Source organism: Phyllobates terribilis, unplaced genomic scaffold (assembly GCF_046119375.1).
Source record: "Phyllobates terribilis strain yellow unplaced genomic scaffold, ASM4611937v1 Scaffold_12__6_contigs__length_324123572, whole genome shotgun sequence".
Classification (NCBI taxonomy): Eukaryota; Metazoa; Chordata; class Amphibia; order Anura; family Dendrobatidae; genus Phyllobates; species Phyllobates terribilis.
The window spans coordinates 309,084,500-309,108,612 of record NW_027362772.1 but is presented as its reverse complement, the minus strand read 5'-3'; the positions used below and the strand labels follow the sequence as shown (position 1 = coordinate 309,108,612).

At 44.1% G+C, this 24,113-nt stretch overlaps 1 protein-coding gene across 1 annotated transcript in view; it reads right to left on the bottom strand.

Annotated features, from left to right (window-relative positions):
* ESAM (endothelial cell adhesion molecule) overlaps nt 1–23,013 on the bottom strand; it is a 144,087-nt gene extending 121,074 nt beyond the window's left edge. Inside the window, 2 exon segments of the mRNA XM_073657376.1 lie at nt 22,741–22,864; nt 22,866–23,013. Of these exon segments, the coding sequence (XP_073513477.1) occupies nt 22,741–22,864; nt 22,866–22,889 (148 nt within the window). The 5' untranslated portion in view covers nt 22,890–23,013.
* Between the last annotated feature and the right edge of the window lie 1,100 nt (nt 23,014–24,113).

Here is a 24,113-nt window from a genome sequence, read left to right as displayed (position 1 = left end):
TCTGTGAAGCTGATCGGCCATCACACCGCCACGTATCTGCGGTTTTCACGCTGCACGACTTGACACGCGGCGCTTCCCTCTGGTGCGGTAATAGAATCTGCATCCAATAAATAATAGATGTGTGTAATCCAATCTGCCCAAAAATAGAAAGTTCTCAGTGTGGACGCACGTGAGGCGAAGGCGGCGATCCTCGCTGTTATAACGCCCCGGCATACCATCATACAGGCTTCTATAGGTAATCGTGAGCGAAAACGCAACATGTGAACGCAACCTGAAATATAAACCCAGGAGGAGCCATGTGCACCTATAGTGATGAAGCTGCAGGATTTAAAGGGGACACATCTATTAAGTCTGCAGCTTCTAAACAGACAGCAGCAATATAAGTAGAGCGGCAGATATTAGTCACGGACGGACAGTATTGGAGATATGTGACAAAGTGGTGATCATGGCGGTTTCTCTACTTCCGGTCACACAATACTACATGTCCATGGTCTCAGATGGCTGATAACTGGTAACAATAGATTGCGCAGCACATGGAGAGACCTTTTAACCCAGCAATACTCTATATGGGGTCCTGTGCCGGGAGCAGGGGCGTAACTACAATAGGTGCAGCGGTTGCAATCACACCCGGGCCCTGGACACTAGGGGGCCCAAAAAGTCCCTTTGGCCCATATGTAAAGGCCAATGCTATTAAAGACTTGCAATAATTGGGGGCCCCATACCAGTTTTTGCATTTGGGACCACGAGCTTCACGTTAAACCACAGGCAGGGTGGGCTACATGATCTCCTCCTATGAGAACTTCTGCAACTTTCTTGTAGACTGCTTAAATTCATGGAGCATTTACAAGATCTCTGCTTGCTGAATTGGAATATTAGTTATATATACACCCAGAAGTTAGAAACCTGTACAGACCTACTGTCAGCACAAGCTGCACGCTGTATCCAGGACAATTCATACCTGTTACCTGCACTGACACACTGTAACAAATCATCAGGAGCCAGGTTATTGCTGCTGATGCATTTAGCTCACAGAGGATTGTCCAGGCTGGATGCAATTGTAACAAATGATCAGAAGTGTTAGGTCTGTTCTGTTTGAACCTCTTGATATAATCAATAATGTTTCTATTCACTGACAGCAAGCAGCGGTCTTGGGACGGTTCAGAAACAGGAACACAGTACTTTAGAAAATTGCAGATCCTTTTGCGAGCCCTTTTAGGATCGGATGATTTCTCTTCTGCGGGTGCAGTCGTTTTTTAATATTGCAGAACGCCGATCGGACGTTACTATAAATGGCGCCACATCCCAGCCAAGTAAATGGTGACGGCTCGGCTGATGACAGATGGCATCAAATATTTATCTAAAATAGGGAATATAGAATCTTGAGTGCGTGCGCAGGAGCAATGTCTGATGGGAAAGTCACCCACAGCAATTCTCACGACCCCCGGGCCAAAAGTAGCAACATCCTCCTGGGATCACGTATCTGGAGCAGTGACTTAACGCACATCAGTCTGGGGACGTGTACCCGGCTTACACCAACTGATGTCCCTCGCTGTGTAAACTTTACATGTGGACCAGAAAACGGTGTCCTGTCACTTTAAGACTAATAATGGCTATTTAAAAAAAAAAAAAAAACATTTAAAGGGCAAGTCCAGAACCCCTCAGAGATTCCCAGCCCCAGATGTAACATGGTAACTGATGACGGTGTCAGGGTTTATGTTACATTTTGATCCTCAGGATCTATATGAAGCAGGTGGTTCTGGATGAGCAGACTCAAAGAGGCCAACACTGCCAGAGACAGATCAGTGGAAGAGACAGGGTAGATTTACATGTCATTCTGTGTGTTATGAAAGATGGATAACAACTCCCATGGGGCGTGTAGAGGAAGAAGCTAGGAGTTGTTATCCCATTCCTATAGGATAATTAAGGATAGGATCTCAAATAAGATATTAAAAAGAGGGGAGCAGGCGCATATTTTGCGGGAAGTCACCAAGTTTAATAAGCAGTCCTGGCTTTATATTGACCATGGTAGTCACATTTAAAGGCACAGTCTCATTTTTTTCACTAGACCTCATTTTACAGGGGGGACCTCAGATTCATTATATATTTTGCTATGCAGATCAGTAATCCATAGAGCATCAATGTTTGCTGATAGTCACTGGTCAGCGTTAACCCTTCCTAAAGTTGTAATCTTAAGGGAAGAGTCCCCACAAAAGAACTTAATCCATGACACTCACCCTTGTGCTTTTAACCATAAAAGTCGTCTTTATTTCGTGCACATAGAGCGGTGGGATAATAACCAGCACAGACAGCACCACACGGTGTTAAAAAAAGACAGATTGTAGGATTTCTCCAGACAAGTCCCCTTTAATCCTTGCTGGAAGTTGCAATCTTAAAGGGACAGTGCTAACTTTGGAGAGCAGTCACCAATGGCCCCCGGCGAGTTCTGGTATATTGCTCTACATATTGATCATGATTGCGATGCATTTAGAAATGATCTGCATTTTCCGTCCATTTTATGGCCTCCTGTTCCTATTCTTATCAATGTAACGAGCTGCTTCTGATAAATGTGATTTTTGTTCCATATCCTCCAGTGATAATGGGAGTTATACTCCGGCCGCTCCCAAGATAGCGTCAAATCGGAATAATCAGTTTTAGGCCACGGCCCCACTATCAGTATTTGGTCAGTATTCGGTCAGTATTTTTTCTACAGTCAGTGCGTCACTGAGATTGTGCGGGATACGGGGGGCAATCTATAGTACAAGGGGACGGGCGTATGAGGATGCCCCTCAGTTATATCTGCTTCTGGGAAAGCTGGGTGACAACCAATATGGCGGTCATCATACCCTTCAGCGGGATGCCCGCCGTGCAGACATCCCCTGTTCCCGTATCTCTGCGCATTTACATTTATGTTTGTAGTGAGTGTGTCCCTTATTACATGATTTACTGCACTAATTTGTTCCCTTGAAATCAAAGGAGAATAGGAAACTGAATAAAATGACACCTTGATACCTGTGATCTGATGTCTTACTTCAGAGAAATCCACTTTTTTCTTATATGTAAATGAGTTGTTAAGATCTATGGGCGGGGGGGGGGGAAGATCTCATTGAGACTCTGCTTCCAGAGCTTATTGTAAATGACAGGGGGCATTACTAGTGTGAGAAATGTAATGACAGTCTGCTCTTCTGATCTACATGTCTCACACTGGTAACGCCCCATTATTTACAATAAGCTTTGGAGGCGGAGTCTCAGGGAGACTTATGCCACACCCATAGATCTTAACAGCTCATTTGCATATAAGAAAAATGTGAATTTCTCTGGAATAAGTCATTGGATCGCAGATATCAAGGTGTTATTTTATTCAGTTTCCTCTTACCTACATGCCCATATAGACGACCCAGGAGGGACGATCCTACTAACAGGTTCCCTTTAAATAGAATATTGAAATGTAGCCAGCTACTACAACTCCCATAGTCTTCAGTGGACAGAGTTACATGTGTGCAGGGTCTCCTCCTCTCTAGAGTATTGATTAGGGGAGAGGAGGACCCCCCATTCTCCAGATATGTGGGAGTCCTTGTAGTGGAGCTGGCATCTCTTTGTTATGGCATATACTTCTGATTTATCATAATCCTCTTAAAAGTTAATACTTCATTAAAAGTTTTACTGCCGTCCTTGGAAGTTGTTCAATATAAAAATGTGACCCTCAGCCTGGAAAAGGTTGTGCATCCCTGGTGTAAAGGCTCTGGAACTGGGCGAAGTTTGATGTCACCCAGATGAGGACCTTACCCTCTAGAGGTGCGGTAGTACCAGTTACTCCCAGGCCCTTGTCTTGCTTTTGAGGGTCTTATTCAAAGCCCAGCTTCTCTCAGGATATTCACATTGGACTAGGTGGTGGGTCTCATATATGGCAGGTCCTGGTATCTGAGGGTCTTAACATGGCATTCGGTAGGTGGAGGGTCTACCACAAGGCACAGGGTAGGTGGAGGGTCTCCCACAGGGCACACGGTAGGTGGAGGGTCTCCAACAGGGCACACAGTAGGTGGAGGGTCACCAACAGGGCACACGGTAGGTGGAGGGTTTCCCACGGGGAACACAGTAGGTGGAGGGTCTCCCACAGGGCACACGGTAGGTGGAGGGTTTCCAACAGGGAACACAGTAGGTGAGGGTCTCCCACAGGGCACACGGTAGGTGGAGGGTTTCCCACATGGAACACAGTAGGTGGAGGGTCTCCCACAGGGCACATGGTAAGTGGAGGGTCTCCCACAGGGCACACGGCAGGTGGAGGGTCTCCCACAGGGCACATGGTAGGTGGAGGGTCTCCCACAGGGCACACGGCAGGTGGAGGGTCTCCCACAGGGCACATGGTAGGTGGAGGGTCTCCCACAGGAAACACAGTAGGTGGAGGGTCTCCCACAGGGCACACGGTAGGTGGAGGGTTTCCCATATGGCAGACGGTAGATGGAGGGTCTCGCGCAGGGCACACAGTAGGTGTAGGGTCTCCCACAGGGCACATGGTAGGTGGAGGGTCTCCCACAGGGCACATGGTAGGTGGAGGGTCTCCCACAGGGCACACGGCAGGTGGAGGGTCTCCCACAGGGCACACGGTAGGTGGAGGGTCTCCCACAGGGCACAGGGTAGGTGGAGGGTCTCGTACACGGTAGGTAGAGGTGTTGGTGCAGACTTTGCACTGGGACACAGGCATTTGGATCCAGGAGTTCTGGGTGCGGTAGTACCAGTTACTCCCAGGCCCTTGTCTTGCTTTTGAGGGTCTCATTCAAAGCCCAGCTTCTCTCAGGATATTCACATTGGACTAGGTGGTGGGTCTCATATATGGCAGGTCCTGGTATCTGAGGGTCTTAACATGGCATTCGGTAGGTGGAGGGTCTACCACAAGGCACAGGGTAGGTGGAGGGTCTCCCACAGGGCACACGGTAGGTGGAGGGTCTCCAACAGGGCACACGGTAGGTGGAGGGTCACCAACAGGGCACACGGTAGGTGGAGGGTTTCCCACGGGGAACACAGTAGGTGGAGGGTCTCCCACAGGGCACACGGTAGGTGGAGGGTTTCCCACAGGGAACACAGTAGGTGAGGGTCTCCCACAGGGCACACGGTAGGTGGAGGGTTTCCCACATGGAACACAGTAGGTGGAGGGTCTCCCACAGGGCACATGGTAGGTGGAGGGTCTCCCACAGGGCACAGGGTAGGTGGAGGGTCTCGTACACGGTAGGTAGAGGTGTTGGTGCAGACTTTGCACTGGGACACAGGCATTTGGATCCAGGAGTTCTGGGACCCCCTGTTTGGGGTCCGGGGTCACTGCAGGTAATTATTGTGTGAGGGCGTATTACAGCTTGGGCGTGAGATTAGGGCTCATTACTCCCTCCGCGGGCAGCAGAGGCCGGGGAACATAAGCCGCTCAGGACTCGGACACTGACGTTGGAGACTCAAGACTTTAATCAAATTCCCTCCCGGATTTATCTCCTGACTTCTGATTACTCGCTAAGAGGAGACCGTGCGGCTGTTCCCAGAGAGCAGGGAACAGGAACAATCCCACCACAGGGCACAACAGGGCGACCGCCCCACACACCCCACAGGGGTCCTAAACATGTGGGGTATCTGCATCATGTAAAACAAGAAGAAGAAGGAATACAGGCTGCAGGCGTAACATCAACGTACAGCACTGAGCACATCGTCACCATGACTCCAGATCACCACTATACAGCACTGAGCACACCGTCACCATGACTCCAGATCACCACTATACAGCACTGAGCACACCGTCACCATGACTCCAGATCACCACTATACAGCACTGAGCACACCGTCACCATGACTACTAATCACCAGTATACAGCACTGAGCACACTGTCACCATGACTACTGATCACCAGTATACAGCACTGAGCACACCGTCACCAAGACTCCAGATCACCAGTATACAGCACTGAGCACACAGTCACCATGACTACTGATCACCAGTATACAGCACTGAGCACACCGTCACCATGACTCCAGATCACCAGTATACAGCACTGAGCACACTGTCACCATGACTACTGATCACCAGTATACAGCACTGAGCACACCGTCACCATGACTACAGATCACCAGTATACAGCACTGAGTACACTATCACCATGACTACTGATCACCAGTATACAGCACTGAGCACACCGTCACCATGACTACTAATCACCAGTATACAGCACTGAGCACACCGTCACCATGACTACTAATCACCAGTATACAGCACTGAGCACACCGTCACCATGACTACTGATCACCAGTATACAACACTGAGCACATCGTCACCATGACTACTGATCACAAGTATACAGCACTGAGCACACTGTCACCATGACTACTAATCACCAGTATACAGCACTGAGCACGCCGTCAACATGACTACTGATCACCAGTATACAACACTGAGCACATCGTCACCATGACTCCAGATCACCAGTATACAGCACTGAGCACACCGTCACCATGACTACTGATCACCAGTATACAGCACTGAGCACACCGTCACCATGACTCCAGATCACCAGTATACAGCACTGAGCACACCGTCACCATGACTACAGATCACCAGTATACAGCACTGAGCACACCGTCACCATGACTACTGATCACCAGTATACAGCACTGAGCACACCGTCACCATAACTATTGATCACTTGTATACAGCACTGAGCACACCGTCACCATGACTACACATCACCAGTATACAGCACTAAGCACACCGTCACCATGACTACTGATCACCAGTATACAGCACTGAGCACACCGTCACCATGACTACTGATCACCAGTATACAGCACTGAGCACACCGTCACCATGACTACTGATCACCAGTATACAGCACTGAGCACACCGTCACCACCATGACTACACATCACCAGTATACAGCACTGAGCACACCGTCACCATGACTACTGATCACCAGTATACAGCACTGAGCACACCGTCACCATGACTACTGATCACCAGTATACAGCACTGAGCACACCGTCACCACCATGACTACACATCACCAGTATACAGCACTGAGCACACCGTCACCATGACTACTGATCACAAGTATAGAGAACTGAGCACACTGTCACCATGACTACTGATCACCAGTATACAGCACTGAGCACACCGTCACCAAGACTCCAGATCACCAGTATACAGCACTGAGCACACAGTCACCATGACTACTGATCACCAGTATACAGCACTGAGCACACTGTCACCATGACTACTGATCACCAGTGTACAGCACTGAGCACACCGTCACCATGACTACACATCACCAATATACAGCACTGAGCACACCGTCACCATGACTACTGATCACCAGTGTACAGCACTGAGCACACCGTCACCATGACTACTGATCAGTATACAGCACTGAGCACACCGTCACCATGACTACTGATCACCAGTATACAGCACTGAGCACACCGTCACCATGACTACTGATCACCAGTATACAGCACTGAGCACACCGTCACCATGACTACTGATCACCAGTGTACAGCACTGAGCACACCGTCACCATGACTCCAGATCACCAGTATACAGCACTGAGCACACCGTCACCATGACTCCTGATCACCAGTATACAGCACTGAGCACACCGTCACCATGACTACTGATCACAAGTATAGAGCACTGAGCACACCGTCACCATGACTACTGATCACCAGTGTACAGCACTGAGCATACCGTCACCATGACTACTGATCAACAGTATATAGCACTGAGCACACCGTCACCATGACTACTGATCACCAGTGTACAGCACTGAGCACACCGTCACCATGACTACTGATCACCAGTATACAGCACTGAGCACACCGTCACCATGACTACTGATCACCAGTGTACAGCACTGAGCACACCGTCACCATGACTCCAGATCACCAGTATACAGCACTGAGCACACCGTCACCATGACTCCTGATCACCAGTATACAGCACTGAGCACACTGTCACCATGACTACTGATCACAAGTATACAGCACTGAGCACACCGTCATCATGACTACTGATCACCAGTGTACAGCACTGAGCACACCGTCACCATGACTACTGATCAACAGTATACAGCACTGAGCACACCGTCACCATGACTACTGATCACCAGTGTACAGCACTGAGCACACCGTCACCATGACTACTGATCACCAGTATACAGCACTGAGCACACCGTCACCATGACTACTGATCACCAGTGTACAGCACTGAGCACACCGTCACCATGACTCCAGATCACCAGTATACAGCACTGAGCACACCGTCACCATGACTCCTGATCACCAGTATACAGCACTGAGCACACCGTCACCATGACTACTGATCACAAGTATACAGCACTGAGCACACCGTCACCATGACTACTGATCACCAGTGTACAGCACTGAGCACACCGTCACCATGACTACTGATCACCAGTGTACAGCACTGAGCACACCGTCACCATGACTACTGATCACCAGTATACAGCACTGAGCACACCATCACCATGACTACTGATCACCAGTATACAGCACTGAGCACACCGTCACCATGACTACTGATCACCAGTATACAGCACTGAGCACACCATCACCATGACTACTGATCACCAGTATACAGCACTGAGCACACCGTCACCATGACTACTGATCACAAGTATAGAGAACTGAGCACACTGTCACCATGACTACTGATCACCAGTATACAGCACTGAGCACACCGTCACCATGACTACTGATCACAAGTATAGAGCACTGAGCACACCGTCACCATGACTACTGATCACCAGTGTACAGCACTGAGCACACCGTCACCATGACTACTGATCAACAGTATACAGCACTGAGCACACCGTCACCATGACTACTGATCACCAGTGTACAGCACTGAGCACACCGTCACCATGACTACTGATCACCAGTATACAGCACTGAGCACACCGTCACCATGACTACTGATCACCAGTGTACAGCACTGAGCACACCGTCACCATGACTCCAGATCACCAGTATACAGCACTGAGCACACCGTCACCATGACTCCTGATCACCAGTATACAGCACTGAGCACACCGTCACCATGACTACTGATCACAAGTATACAGCACTGAGCACACCGTCACCATGACTACTGATCACCAGTGTACAGCACTGAGCACACCGTCACCATGACTACTGATCAACAGTATACAGCACTGAGCACACCGTCACCATGACTACTGATCACCAGTGTACAGCACTGAGCACACCGTCACCATGACTACTGATCACCAGTATACAGCACTGAGCACACCGTCACCATGACTCCTGATCACCAGTATACAGCACTGAGCACACCGTCACCATGACTACTGATCACCAGTATACAGCACTGAGCACACCGTCACCATGACTACTAATCACCAGTATACAGCACTGAGCACACCATCACCATGACTACTGATCACAAGTATAGAGCACTGAGCACACCGTCACCATGACTACTGATCACCAGTGTACAGCACTGAGCACACCGTCACCATGACTACTGATCAACAGTATACAGCACTGAGCACACCGTCACCATGACTACTGATCACCAGTGTACAGCACTGAGCACACCGTCACCATGACTACTGATCACCAGTGTACAGCACTGAGCACACCGTCACCATGACTACTGATCACCAGTATACAGCACTGAGCACACCGTCACCATGACTCCTGATCACCAGTATACAGCACTGAGCACACCGTCACCATGACTACTGATCACCAGTATACAGCACTGAGCACACCGTCACCATGACTACTAATCACCAGTATACAGCACTGAGCACACCGTCACCATGACTACTGATCACAAGTATAGAGCACTGAGCACACCGTCACCATGACTACTGATCACCAGTGTACAGCACTGAGCACACCGTCACCATGACTACTGATCAACAGTATACAGCACTGAGCACACCGTCACCATGACTACTGATCACCAGTGTACAGCACTGAGCACACCGTCACCATGACTACTGATCACCAGTATACAGCACTGAGCACACCGTCACCATGACTACTGATCACCAGTGTACAGCACTGAGCACACCGTCACCATGACTCCAGATCACCAGTATACAGCACTGAGCACACCGTCACCATGACTCCTGATCACCAGTATACAGCACTGAGCACACCGTCACCATGACTACTGATCACAAGTATACAGCACTGAGCACACCGTCACCATGACTACTGATCACCAGTGTACAGCACTGAGCACACCGTCACCATGACTACTGATCACCAGTGTACAGCACTGAGCACACCGTCACCATGACTACTGATCACCAGTATACAGCACTGAGCACACCATCACCATGACTACTGATCACCAGTGTACAGCACTGAGCACACCCTCACCATGACTACTGATCACCAGTATACAGCACTGAGCACACTGTCACCTCTCCGGTTAAGCAGTTAATGAACATTTATTGCTGGGCTATAAACATCAGTAAATAATTTATGTGGCACCAACAAGACGATAAAGTCACGGATCTGCAGCTGCGGACATGCTCCAGAATGATGTCAATGATGGTCAATGCTTCCACAGGCCGATCAGCAGGACAGGGAGGCGAGCTCCACTCACAGACGGTGAGCAGAGGTAGTGATGGCGAGCAGAGCTAGTGATGGCGAGCAGAGCTAGTGATGGCGAGCAGAGGTAGTGATGGCGAGCAGAGGTAGTGATGGCGAGCAGAGGTAGTGATGGCAAGCAGAGGTAGTGATGACGAGCAGAGGTAGTGATGGCGAGCAGAGGTAGTGATGGCGAGCAGAGGTAGTGATGACGAGCAGAGGTAGTGATGGCGAGCAGAGGTAGTGATGGCGAGCAGAGGTAGTGATGGCGAGCAGAGGTAGTGATGGCGAGCAGAGGTAGTGATGACGAGCAGAGGTAGTGATGGCGAGCAGAGGTAGTGATGGCGAGCAGAGGTAGTGATGGCGAGCAGAGGTAGTGATGACGAGCAGAGGTAGTGATGGCGAGCAGAGGTAGTGATGGCGAGCAGAGGTAGTGATGGCGAGCAGAGCTAGTGATGGTGAGCAGAGCTAGTGATGGCGAGCAGAGGTAGTGATGGTGAGCAGAGGTAGTGATGGCGAGCAGAGCTAGTGATGGCGAGCAGAGGTAGTGATGGCAAGCAGAGGTAGTGATGGCGAGCAGAGGAAGTGATGGCGAGCAGAGGAAAGTGATGGCGAGCAGAGGAAAGTGATGGCGAGCAGAGGTAGTGATGGCGAGCAGAGGTAGTGATGGCAAGCAGAGGTAGTGATGGCGGCTCTGTGGCCGCGGCCTGTGGCGACTGGACAGAGAACGCACCAATCAGCTGCAACATAACGTTTTGTTTCAGGCAATGAAAGGGTTATATCAGAGGCGCAGACGTCTAATGAGAACTGGGACTTGCGGTTTCAATGTCAGATCTCTGCTTGCTGTCAGTGACTGGAGAGACTGCGCTGTAGGTTCACAGGGTGATGTCCAGCTGACACAGGTGTGGGGTTTGTTACAGTGTATCACCGCAGGAGACTTATCAGGATCATCAGACACTGAATAGAAACAACAACAAAAAAGTGTCTTTCCTGGAAAACAAGCGGAAAGAAATGAACTGAAACCCCAGAACTAGCGGTGACGGAGGGTCTTATCACTATCATGATTCCTAGAAGCCCCCGCCGCGGATCATCCTCTGTATCATCACACTTGATTATTATGGGACTCATCACTGAGGATTATACACGGAAAGAGCCAACAAACTGTGACTAGGAATAGATCCTAAAATCCGATCAGGACAAGATCCGCCTGATCCCCTCTGATCCCCAGACAAATCACAACGAGTCTCCGCAGCCTGCAACAAATCATCAGTATACACTATACATACAGGACACCATCAGTATATACTATACATACAGGACACCATCAGTATATACTATACATACAGATCATCATCGGTATATACTATACATACAGATCATCATCAGTATATACTATACATACAGATCATCATCAGTATATACTATACATACAGATCATCATCAGTATATACCATACATACAGATCATCGTCGGTATATACTATACATGCAGATCATCATCGGTATATACTATACATACAGATCATCATCAGTATACACTATACCTACAGATCATCATCAGTATACACTATACATACAGATCATCATCAGTATATACCATACATACAGATCATCGTCGGTATATACTATACATACAGATCATCATCGGTATATACTATACCTACAGATCATCATCAGTATACACTATACCTACAGATCATCATCAGTATATACTATATATACAGCTCATCATCAGTATACACTATACCTACAGATCATCATCAGTATACACTATACATACAGCTCATCATCAGTATACACTATACATACAGATCATCATCAGTATATACCATACATACAGATCATCGTCGGTATATACTATACATACAGATCATCATCGGTATATACTATACCTACAGATCATCATCAGTATATACCATACATACAGATCATCATCGCTATACACTATACATACAGATCATCATCGGTATACACTATACATACAGATCATCATCGCTATACACTATAAATACAGATCATCATTGGTATATACTATACATACAGCTCATCATCAGTATACACTATACCTACAGATCATCATCAGTATATACTATATATACAGATCATCATCAGTATATACTATATGTACAGCTCATCATCAGTATATACTATATATACAGATCATCATCAGTATATACTATACATACAGATCATCATCAGTATACACTATACATACAGCTCATCATCAGTATATACTATATATACAGATCATCATCAGTATATACTATATATACAGCTCATCATCAGTATATACTATATATACAGATCATCATCAGTATATACTATATATACAGCTCATCATCAGTATATACTATACATACAGATCATCATCGGTATATACTATACCTACAGATCATCATCAGTATATACCATACATACAGATCATCATCGGTATATACTATACATACAGATCATCATCGGTATATACTATACATACAGATCATCATCAGTATATACCATACATACAGATCATCATCGGTATATACTATACATACAGCTCATCATCAGTATATACTATACATACAGATCATCATCAGTATATACTATACATACAGATCATCATCAGTATACACTATACATACAGCTCATCATCAGTATATACTATACCTACAGATCATCATCAGTATACACTATACATACAGATCATCATCAGTATATACTATACATACAGATCATCATCAGTATATACTATACATACAGATCATCATCAGTATACACTATACATACAGCTCATCATCAGTATATACTATACATACAGATCATCATCAGTATACACTATACATACAGATCATCATCAGTATATACTATACATACAGATCATCATCAGTATACACTATACATACAGATCATCATCAGTATATACTATACATACAGCTCATCATCAGTATATACTATACCTACAGATCATCATCAGTATACACTATACATACAGATCATCATCAGTATATACTATACCTACAGATCATCATCAGTATACACTATACATACAGATCATCATCAGTATATACTATACATACAGATCATCATCAGTATACACTATACATACAGCTCATCATCAGTATATACTATACCTACAGATCATCATCAGTATACACTATACATACAGATCATCATCGGTATATACTATACCTACAGATCATCATCAGTATATACCACACATACAGATCATCATCGGTATATACTATACATACAGATCATCATCAGTATATACTATACATACAGATCATCATCGGTATATACTATACATACAGATCATCATCAGTATATACTATAAATACAGATCATCATCAGTATATACTATACATACAGATCATCATCAGTATACACTATATATACAGATCATCATCAGTATACACTATACATACAGGACACCATCAGTATATACTATACATACAGATCATCGTCGGTATATACTATACATACAGATCATCAACAGTATATACTATACATACAGATCATCATCAGTATATACTATACATACAGGACACCATCAGTATATACTATATATACAGATCATCATCGGTATACACTATACCTACAGATCATCATCAGTATATACCATACATACAGATCATCATCGCTATACACTATACCTACAGATCATCATCAGTATATACCATACATACAGGACACCATCAGTATATACTATACACACAGGACATGATTAGTATATACTATATATACAGGACACCATCCGTATATACTATACATACAGGACATGATTAGTATATACTATACATACAGGACACCATCAGTATATACTATACATACAGGACACCATCAGTATATACTATACATACAGGACACCATCAGTATATACCATACATACAGGACACCATCAGTATATACTATACACACAGGACATGATTAGTATATACTATACATACAGGACACCATCAGTATATAATATATATACAGCTCATCATCAGTATATACTATATATACAGGACACCATCAGTATATAACATACATACAGGACACCATCAGTATATAATATACATACAGGACATGATTAGTATATACTATACATACAGGCCTTGCTTCCATATTCATTTTTAAGGATTTTGTAGGATTTTAGTCAGGTGTATGAGTAACCAACTAAATTAAACGGGAGAATAATTTTTTTTATGTTGGTTGAAACATAGTCTTTAACAGAAACAGAAACAGCTCTGCAGCAGGCTTGAAACTGAGTGAAGAACAGCTATAATCTCCTACAAAGTTGAAGTTGTGAAAGACAGTTATATGCCACAGACTGAACACAGCAACAAGACACAAGGTAGTTATACTGCATCAGCAAGGTCTCTCCCAGGCAAAGATTTCACAGGAGACTGGGGATTCAAGATCAGATAATTAAGCTCTTTTGAACAAGCACCAACAAATGGGCCACATTGACGACTGTCGAGACAGTGGTCGGCCAAGGAAAGTTAGTGCACCAGATAAAAGACACATTTTACTTCCCTCTGAAAATCAGATTTCCAACAGTGCCATCAGCTCAGAACTGGCAGCCACCAGTGAGACCAGTTACACCCATCAACTGCTCAGAGAAGTCATCTTCATGGAGCAATTGCAGCCAAAAACCATAAAGGCAACATGGAAACAAGACAAGTGCCGCTACTACAACCCCTGGCAAAAATGATGGATTCACCGGGCTCGGAGGATGTTCATTCAGTTGTTTAATGTTGTTGAAAAAAAGCAGATCACCGACATGGCACAAAACTAAAGTCATTTCAAATGGCAACTTTAGGGCTTTAAGAAACACTAAAAGAAATCAAGAAAAAAATGTGGTACTCAGTAAGGGTAATTTTTTTCAGACTAAGCAGAGGGAAAAAAATATGGAATCACTCAATTCTGAGGAATAAATTATGGAATCATGAAAAACAAGCACACAAAAGAACACTCCAATACATCACTAGTATTTTGTTGCACCACCTCTGGCTTTAATAACAGCTTGCAGTCTCTGAGGCATGGACTTAATGAGTGACAAACTACTCTTCATCAATCTGGCTCCAACTTTCTCTGATTGCTGTTGCCAGATCAGCTTTGCAGGTTGGAGCCTTGTCATGGACCATTTTCTTCAACTTCCACCAAAGATTTTCAATTGGATTGAGATCCGGACTATTTGCAGGCCATGACATTGACCTTATGTGTCTTCTTTCAAGGAATGTTTTCACAGTGTTTGCTCTATGGCAGGATGCATTATCATCTTGAAAAATGATGTCATCATCCCCAAACATCCTTTCAATTGATGGGATAAGAAAACTGTCCAAAATATCAATGTAAACTTGGGCATTTATTGAAGATGTAATGACAGCCATCTCCCAGTGCCTTTACCTGACATGCAGCCCCATATCATCAATGACTGTGGAAATTTGCATGTTCTCTTCATGCCGTCATCTTTACAAATCTCTTTGGAACGGCACCAAACAAAAGTTCCAGCATCATCACCTTGCCCAATGCAGATTCGCGATTCATCACTGAATATGACTTTCATCCAGTCATCCACAGTCCACGATTGCTTTTCCTTAGCCCATTGTAACCTTGTTTTTTTTCTGTTTAGGTGTTAATGATGGCTTATGTTTAGCTTTTCTGTATGTAAATCCCATTTACTTTAGGCGGTTTCTTGCAGTTCGGTCACAGACATTGACTCCAGTTTCCTCCCATTCGTTCCTCATTTGTTTTGTTGTGCATTTCCTGTTTTGGAGACATATTGCTTTAAGTTTCCGGTCTTGACGCTTTGATGTCTTCCTTGGTCTACCAGTATGTTTGCCTTTAACAACCTTCCCATGTTGTTTGTATTTGGTCCAGATTTTAGACACAGCTGACTGTGAACAACCAACATCTTTTGCAACATTGCGTGATGATTTACCTTCTTTTAAGAGTTTGATAATCCTCTCCTTTGTTTCAATTGACATCTCTCGTGTTGGAGCCATGATTCATGACAGTCCACTTGGTCCAACAGCTCTCCAAGGTGTGATCACTCCTTTTTAGATGCAGACTAACGAGCAGATCTAATTTGATGCAGGTGTTAGTTTTGGAAATGAAAATTTACAGGGTGATTCCATAATTTTTTCCTCAGAATTGAGTGATTCCATAATTTTTCCCTCTGCTTGGTCTGAAAAAAATTACCCTTACTGAGTACCACATTTTTTTATCTTGATTTCTTTTAGTGTTTCTTAAAGCCCTAAAGTTTCCATTTGAAATGACTTTAGTTTTGTGCCATGTCTGTGATCTGCTTTTTTTCAACAACATTAAACAACTCAATGAACATCCTCCGAGCCCGGTGATTCCATAATTTTTGCCAGGGGTTGTATATACGAAAACATAAGAACCAGGGTGCAGAAGAAATGTCAGCAGGTCTCAGGACTGGGGAAATGTGAAATATTCAAATGTAGTAGAAGAAGTTTGTTCCTGAAGGTCTGGAGATCAGCATAATAATGAGGGTCCGCAGGAAAAGTGGAGCGTGCAGTGGAGGGTCCTGTAAGCTTGTGGCTGCATTTCAGCCAATGGAGTTGAGGATTTGGTCAGAATTTATAGTGTCCTCAATGCTGAGAAATCCTGGCAGACACTGACCCATCATGTAATACCATCAGGAGGTGTCCGACTGGTCCAAACTTATTCTGCAGTCGGTCAACGACCCCAAACATCCAGCAAATATCATTAAGAATGAGAAGTCCTGGAAGCGATGATCCGGACCCACAGAGCCCTGATCTCCCATCTTCCCGTCTGTCTGGGATCACATGAAGAGACAGAAGGATCCGCACAAGCCACATACACAGAAGATCCTGGGGCAGTTCTCCAAGATGTTTGGAACAACCTCCTACCAAGAAGAAGTGATGGAGGCGACGGGCGGTCACCAGATAATGATGATGGAGGCAATGGGTGGTTACTAGATACTGAAGGGATTCACATTTTTCTTATGTTCATTCACTTTACAATTTTTTATTTGATAAAAAAAAATTATTAACTCTTCTAATTTTGAAAACTTCTTAGGGTGTGTTCACACTGAGATTGTTTGCTGAGTTTTCAGAACAGAAACTCTCCAACTTTCCAATCAAACTCATACTACACACTACACATACAGGACGTCATCAGCATACACTATATATAGATGACATCCCCAATAAATAAATATATATACAGGTGCATCTCACTAAATTAGAATATCATCAAAAAGTTAATTTATTTCAGTTCTTCAATACAAAAAGTGAAACTCATATATTATCTCCACTCTTCCTCCAGACTCTGGGACCTTGTGGAGTGTGTCAATGACTGCCTTCTGGACATCTGTCAAGTCAGCAGTCTTCCCCATGATTGTGGAGCCTACTGAAACAGACTAATGGACCTTTTTTAATGTTTAGGAAGCCTCTGCAGGTGTTTTTTGTTAATTATTTTAATTTACTGAGATAATGACTTTTGTGTTTTCATTGGCTGTAACCATAACCATCAACATTAACAGAAATAAACACGTGAAATAGATCACTGTGTGTAATGACTCTATATAATAGATCCCTCTGTGTGTAATGACTCTATATAATAGATCCCTCTGTGTGTAATGACTCTATATAATAGATCACTCTGTGTGTAATGACTCTATATAATAGATCCCTCTGTGTGTAATGACTCTATATAATAGATCCCTCTGTGTGTAATGACTCTATATAATAGATCACTCTGTGTGTAATGACTCTATATAATAGATCCCTCTGTGTGTAATGACTCTATATAATAGATCCCTCTGTGTGTAATGACTCTATATAATAGATCCCTCTGCGTGTAATGACTCTATATAATAGATCCCTCTGTAATGACTCTATATAATAGACCCCTCTGTGTGTAATGACTCTATATAATAGATCCCTCTGCGTGTAATGACTCTATATAATAGATCCCTCTGTAATGACTCTATATAATAGATCCCTCTGCGTGTAATGACTCTATATAATAGATCCCTCTGTAATGACTCTATATAATAGATACCTCTGCGTGTAATGACTCTATATAATAGACCCCTCTGCGTGTAATGACTCTATATAATAGATCCCTCTGTGTGTAATGACTCTATATAATAGATCCCTCTGTGTGTAATGACTCTATATAATAGATCCCTCTGTGTGTAATGACTCTATATAATAGATCCCTCTGCGTGTAATGACTCTATATAATAGATCCCTCTGTGTGTAATGACTCTATATAATAGATCCCTCTGTGTGTAATGACTCTATATAATAGATCCTCCTGTGTGTAATGTCTCTATATAATAGATCCCTGTGTGTAATGACTCTATATAATAGATCCCTCTGCGTGTAATGACTCTATATAATAGATCCCTCTGTGTGTAATGACTCTATATAATAGATCCCTCTGTGTGTAATGACTCTATATAATAGATCCCTCTGTGTGTAATGACTCTATATAAAAGATCCCTCTGCGTGTAATGACTCTATATAATAGATCACTCTGTGTGTAATGACTCTATATAATAGATCCCTCTGTGTGTAATGACTCTATATAATAGATCCCTCTGTGTGTAATGACTCTATATAATAGATCACTCTGTGTGTAATGACTCTATATAATAGATCACTCTGTGTGTAATGACTCTATATAATAGATCCCTCTGTGTGTAATGACTCTATATAATAGATCACTCTGTGTGTAATGACTCTATATAATAGATCCCTCTGTAATGACTCTATATAATAGATCCCTCTGTAATGACTCTATATAATAGATCCCTCTGCGTGTAATGACTCTATATAATAGATCACTCTGTGTGTAATGACTCTATATAATAGATCCCTCTGCGTGTAATGACTCTATATAATAGATCCCTCTGTGTGTAATGATTCTATATAATAGATCCCTCTGCGTGTAATGACTCTATATAATAGATCCCTCTGTGTGTAATGATTCTATATAATAGACCCCTCTGCGTGTAATGACTCTATATAATACATCCCTCTGTGTGTAATGACTCTATATAATAGATCCCTCTGTGTGTAATGACTCTATATAATAGATCCCTCTGTAATGACTCTATATAATAGATCCCTCTGCGTGTAATGACTCTATATAATAGATCACTCTGTGTGTAATGACTCTATATAATAGATCCCTCTGCGTGTAATGACTCTATATAAGAGATCCCTCTGTGTGTAATGATTCTATATAATAGATCCCTCTGCGTGTAATGACTCTATATAATAGATCCCTCTGTGTGTAATGATTCTATATAATAGACCCCTCTGTGTGTAATGACTCTATATAATACATCCCTCTGTGTGTAATGACTCTATATAATAGATCCCTCTGTGTGTAATGACTCTATATAATAGATCCCTCTGTGTGTAATGACTCTATATAATAGATCCCTCTGTGTGTAATGACTCTATATAATAGATCCCTCTGTGTGTAATGACTCTATATAATAGATCACTCTGTGTGTAATGACTCTATATAATAGATCCCTCTGCGTGTAATGACTCTATATAATAGATCCCTCTGTGTGTAATGACTCTATATAATAGATCCCTCTGCGTGTAATGACTCTATATAATAGATCCCTCTGTGTGTAATGACTCTATATAATAGATCGCTCTGTGTGTAATGACTCTATATAATAGATCCCTCTGTGTGTAATTACTCTATATAATAGATCCCTCTGCGTGTAATGACTCTATATAATAGATCCCTCTGCGTGTAATGACTCTATGTAATAGATCCCTCTGCGTGTAATGACTCTATATAATACATCACTCTGCGTGTAATGACTCTATATAATAGATCCCTCTGCGTGTAATGACTCTATATAATAGATCGCTCTGTGTGTAATGACTCTATATAATAGATCCCTCTGCGTGTAATGACTCTATATAATAGATCCCTCTGTGTGTAATGACTCTATATAATAGATCCCTCTGCGTGTAATGACTCTATATAATAGATCCCTCTGTGTGTAATGACTCTATATAAGAGATCCCTCTGCGTGTAATGACTCTATATAATAGATCGCTCTGCGTGTAATGACTCTATATAATAGATCCCTCTGCGTGTAATGACTCTATATAATAGATCCCTCTGCGTGTAATGACTCTATATAATAGATCGCTCTGTGTGTAATGACTCTATATAATAGATCCCTCTGCGTGTAATGACTCTATATAATAGATCCCTCTGCGTGTAATGACTCTATATAATAGATCCCTCTGTGTGTAATGACTCTATATAATAGATCCCTCTGCGTGTAATGACTCTATATAATAGATCCCTCTGTGTGTAATGACTCTATATAATAGATCCCTCTGCGTGTAATGACTCTATATAATAGATCCCTCTGTGTGTAATGACTCTATATAATAGATCCCTCTGCATGTAATGACTCTATATAATAGATCCCTCTGTGTGTAATGACTCTATATAATAGATCCCTCTGCGTGTAATGACTCTATATAATAGATCCCTCTGCGTGTAATGACTCTATATAATAGATCCCTCTGCGTGTAATGACTCTATATAATAGATTCCTCTGCGTGTAATGACTCTATATAATAGATCCCTCTGTGTGTAATGACTCTATATAATAGATCCCTCTGCGTGTAATGACTCTATATAATAGATCCCTCTGCGTGTAATGACTCTATATAATAGATCCCTCTGCGTGTAATGACTCTATATAATAGATCCCTCTGCGTGTAATGACTCTATATAATAGATCCCTCTGCGTGTAATGACTCTATATAATAGATCCCTCTGTGTGTAATGACTCTATATAATAGATCCCTCTGTGTGTAATGACTCTATATAATAGATCCCTCTGCGTGTAATGACTCTATATAATAGATCCCTCTGCGTGTAATGACTCTATATAATAGATCCCTCTGCGTGTAATGACTCTATATAATAGATCCCTCTGCGTGTAATGACTCTATATAATAGATCCCTCTGTGTGTAATGACTCTATATAATAGATCCCTCTGTGTGTAATGACTCTATATAATAGATCCCTCTGTGTGTAATGACTCTATATAATAGATCCCTCTGTGTATAATGACTCTATATAATAGATCCCTCTGCGTGTAATGACTCTATATAATAGATCCCTCTGTGTGTAATGACTCTATATAATAGATCCCTCTGCGTGTAATGACTCTATATAATAGATCCCTCTGTGTGTAATGACTCTATATAATAGATCCCTCTGTGTGTAATGACTCTATATAATAGATCCCTCTGTGTGTAATGACTCTATATAATAGATCCCTCTGTGTGTAATGACTCTATATAATAGATCCCTCTGCGTGTAATGACTCTATATAATAGATCCCTCTGTGTGTAATGACTCTATATAATAGATCCCTCTGTGTGTAATGACTCTATATAATAGATCCCTCTGTGTGTAATGACTCTATATAATAGATCCCTCTGTGTGTAATGACTCTATATAGAGAGGAGCTTCACTTTTTGTATTGAAGAACTGAAATAAATTAACTTTTTGATGATATTCTAATTTAGTGAGATGCACCTGGATATACATGTCATTAGTATATACTACACAATATAACTTACAATATATACAAGCAATATATACTATACATAGAGGTTGTCACTAATATACACTATACATTATACATATATTACATTACCATATAATGTACATACAGGCTGTTATTATACACCTATACACTGTACATATGAGATATTAGGAGTGATAGTTTTGGATACTTGTTCCCATAATCAGTACCATCTCAGTCCACCCTCACTCATCCCATGAGGCTTGTAATAACGTTATCAACAGTCATCTCTGCATTATCACATCTGTGAAGTTACCACCCCCAGCATGTAATGTCAGTGGATGCTGAGAGTCGTAGTTTCACAACAGTTGCAGATCCACAGGTTGCTGCCACTGCCAGATCTCACCACATAAGACTAAGCACAGAAGACAGACCCAGGTCCCATCAGTATGAAGTAGGATCAAGTAAGGGGTTAATGGATCCTCCAGCTGAGGGATCCCCACTCCCTGCAGGCAGGTGAGCTGTTTAGAGCCCATCACTGGTCCCAGTAGTCGCTGCACATGATGGAGGTGACTCACCCATGAGCAGGTGCAGGGCCCCCAGGACCCCCAGCCAGCGCCTCCACGACCCCCATCTAATCCTCATGATGCCGGAGACCCTGCGCTCTCTGCGCTCCAGAGAATTGATTTGGTCTCGTCCTCGCACAGCTGCTGTAATGTAATAACATCCGAAGTGGGGCAGGGGGCGGAGGAGGAAGGGGACACCTGCAGCAAGTGACTGCTCCGGACCAAGTCACACCCAGAGCCTGTCACCGGCAGCCAACTGCAGGGAGACCGTGCCACCCGGGACTGGCAGAGGAGAGACCGTGCCACCCCAGAGAGAGAAGAAGAGACTGTGCCACCCCAGAGAGAGAAGAAGAGACCGTGCCACCCCAGAGAGAGAAGAAGAGACCGTGCCACCCCAGAGAGAGGAGAGACTGTGCCACCCCAGAGAGAGAAGAAGAGACTGTGCCACCCCAGAGAGAGAAGAAGAGACTGTGCCACCCCAGAGAGAGAAGAGACCGTGCCACCCCAGAGAGAGAAGAAGAGACCGTGCCACCCCAGAGAGAGGAGAGACTGTGCCACCCCAGAGAGAGAAGAAGAGACTGTGCCACCCCAGAGAGAGAAGAAGAGACTGTGCCACCCCAGAGAGAGAAGAGACCGTGCCACCCCAGAGAGAGAAGAAGAGACCGTGCCACCCCAGAGAGAGAAGAAGAGACTGTGCCACCCCAGAGAGAGAAGAAGAGACTGTGCCACCCCAGAGAGAGAAGAAGAGACTGTGCCACCCCAGAGAGAGGAGAGACTGTGCCACCCCAGAGAGAGAAGAAGAGACTGTGCCACCCCAGAGAGAGGAGAGACTGTGCCACCCCAGAGAGAGGAGAGACTGTGCCACCCGGGACTGGCAGAGGAGAGACCGTGCCACCCCAGAGAGAGAAGAAGAGACTGTGCCACCCCAGAGAGAGGAGAGACCGTGCCACCCCAGAGAGAGAAGAAGAGACTGTGCCACCCCAGAGAGAGAAGAAGAGACCGTGCCACCCCAGAGAGAGAAGAAGAGACTGTGCCACCCCAGAGAGAGGAGAGACTGTCCACCCCAGAGAGAGAAGAAGAGACTGTGCCACCCCAGAGAGAGGAGAGACTGTGCCACCCCAGAGAGAGGAGAGACTGTGCCACCCGGGACTGGCAGAGGAGAGACCGTGCCACCCCAGAGAGAGAAGAAGAGACTGTGCCACCCCAGAGAGAGGAGAGACCGTGCCACCCCAGAGAGAGAAGAAGAGACTGTGCCACCCCAGAGAGAGAAGAAGAGACCGTGCCACCCCAGAGAGAGAAGAAGAGACTGTGCCACCCCAGAGAGAGGAGAGACTGTGCCACCCCAGAGAGAGAAGAAGAGACTGTGCCACCCCAGAGAGAGGAGA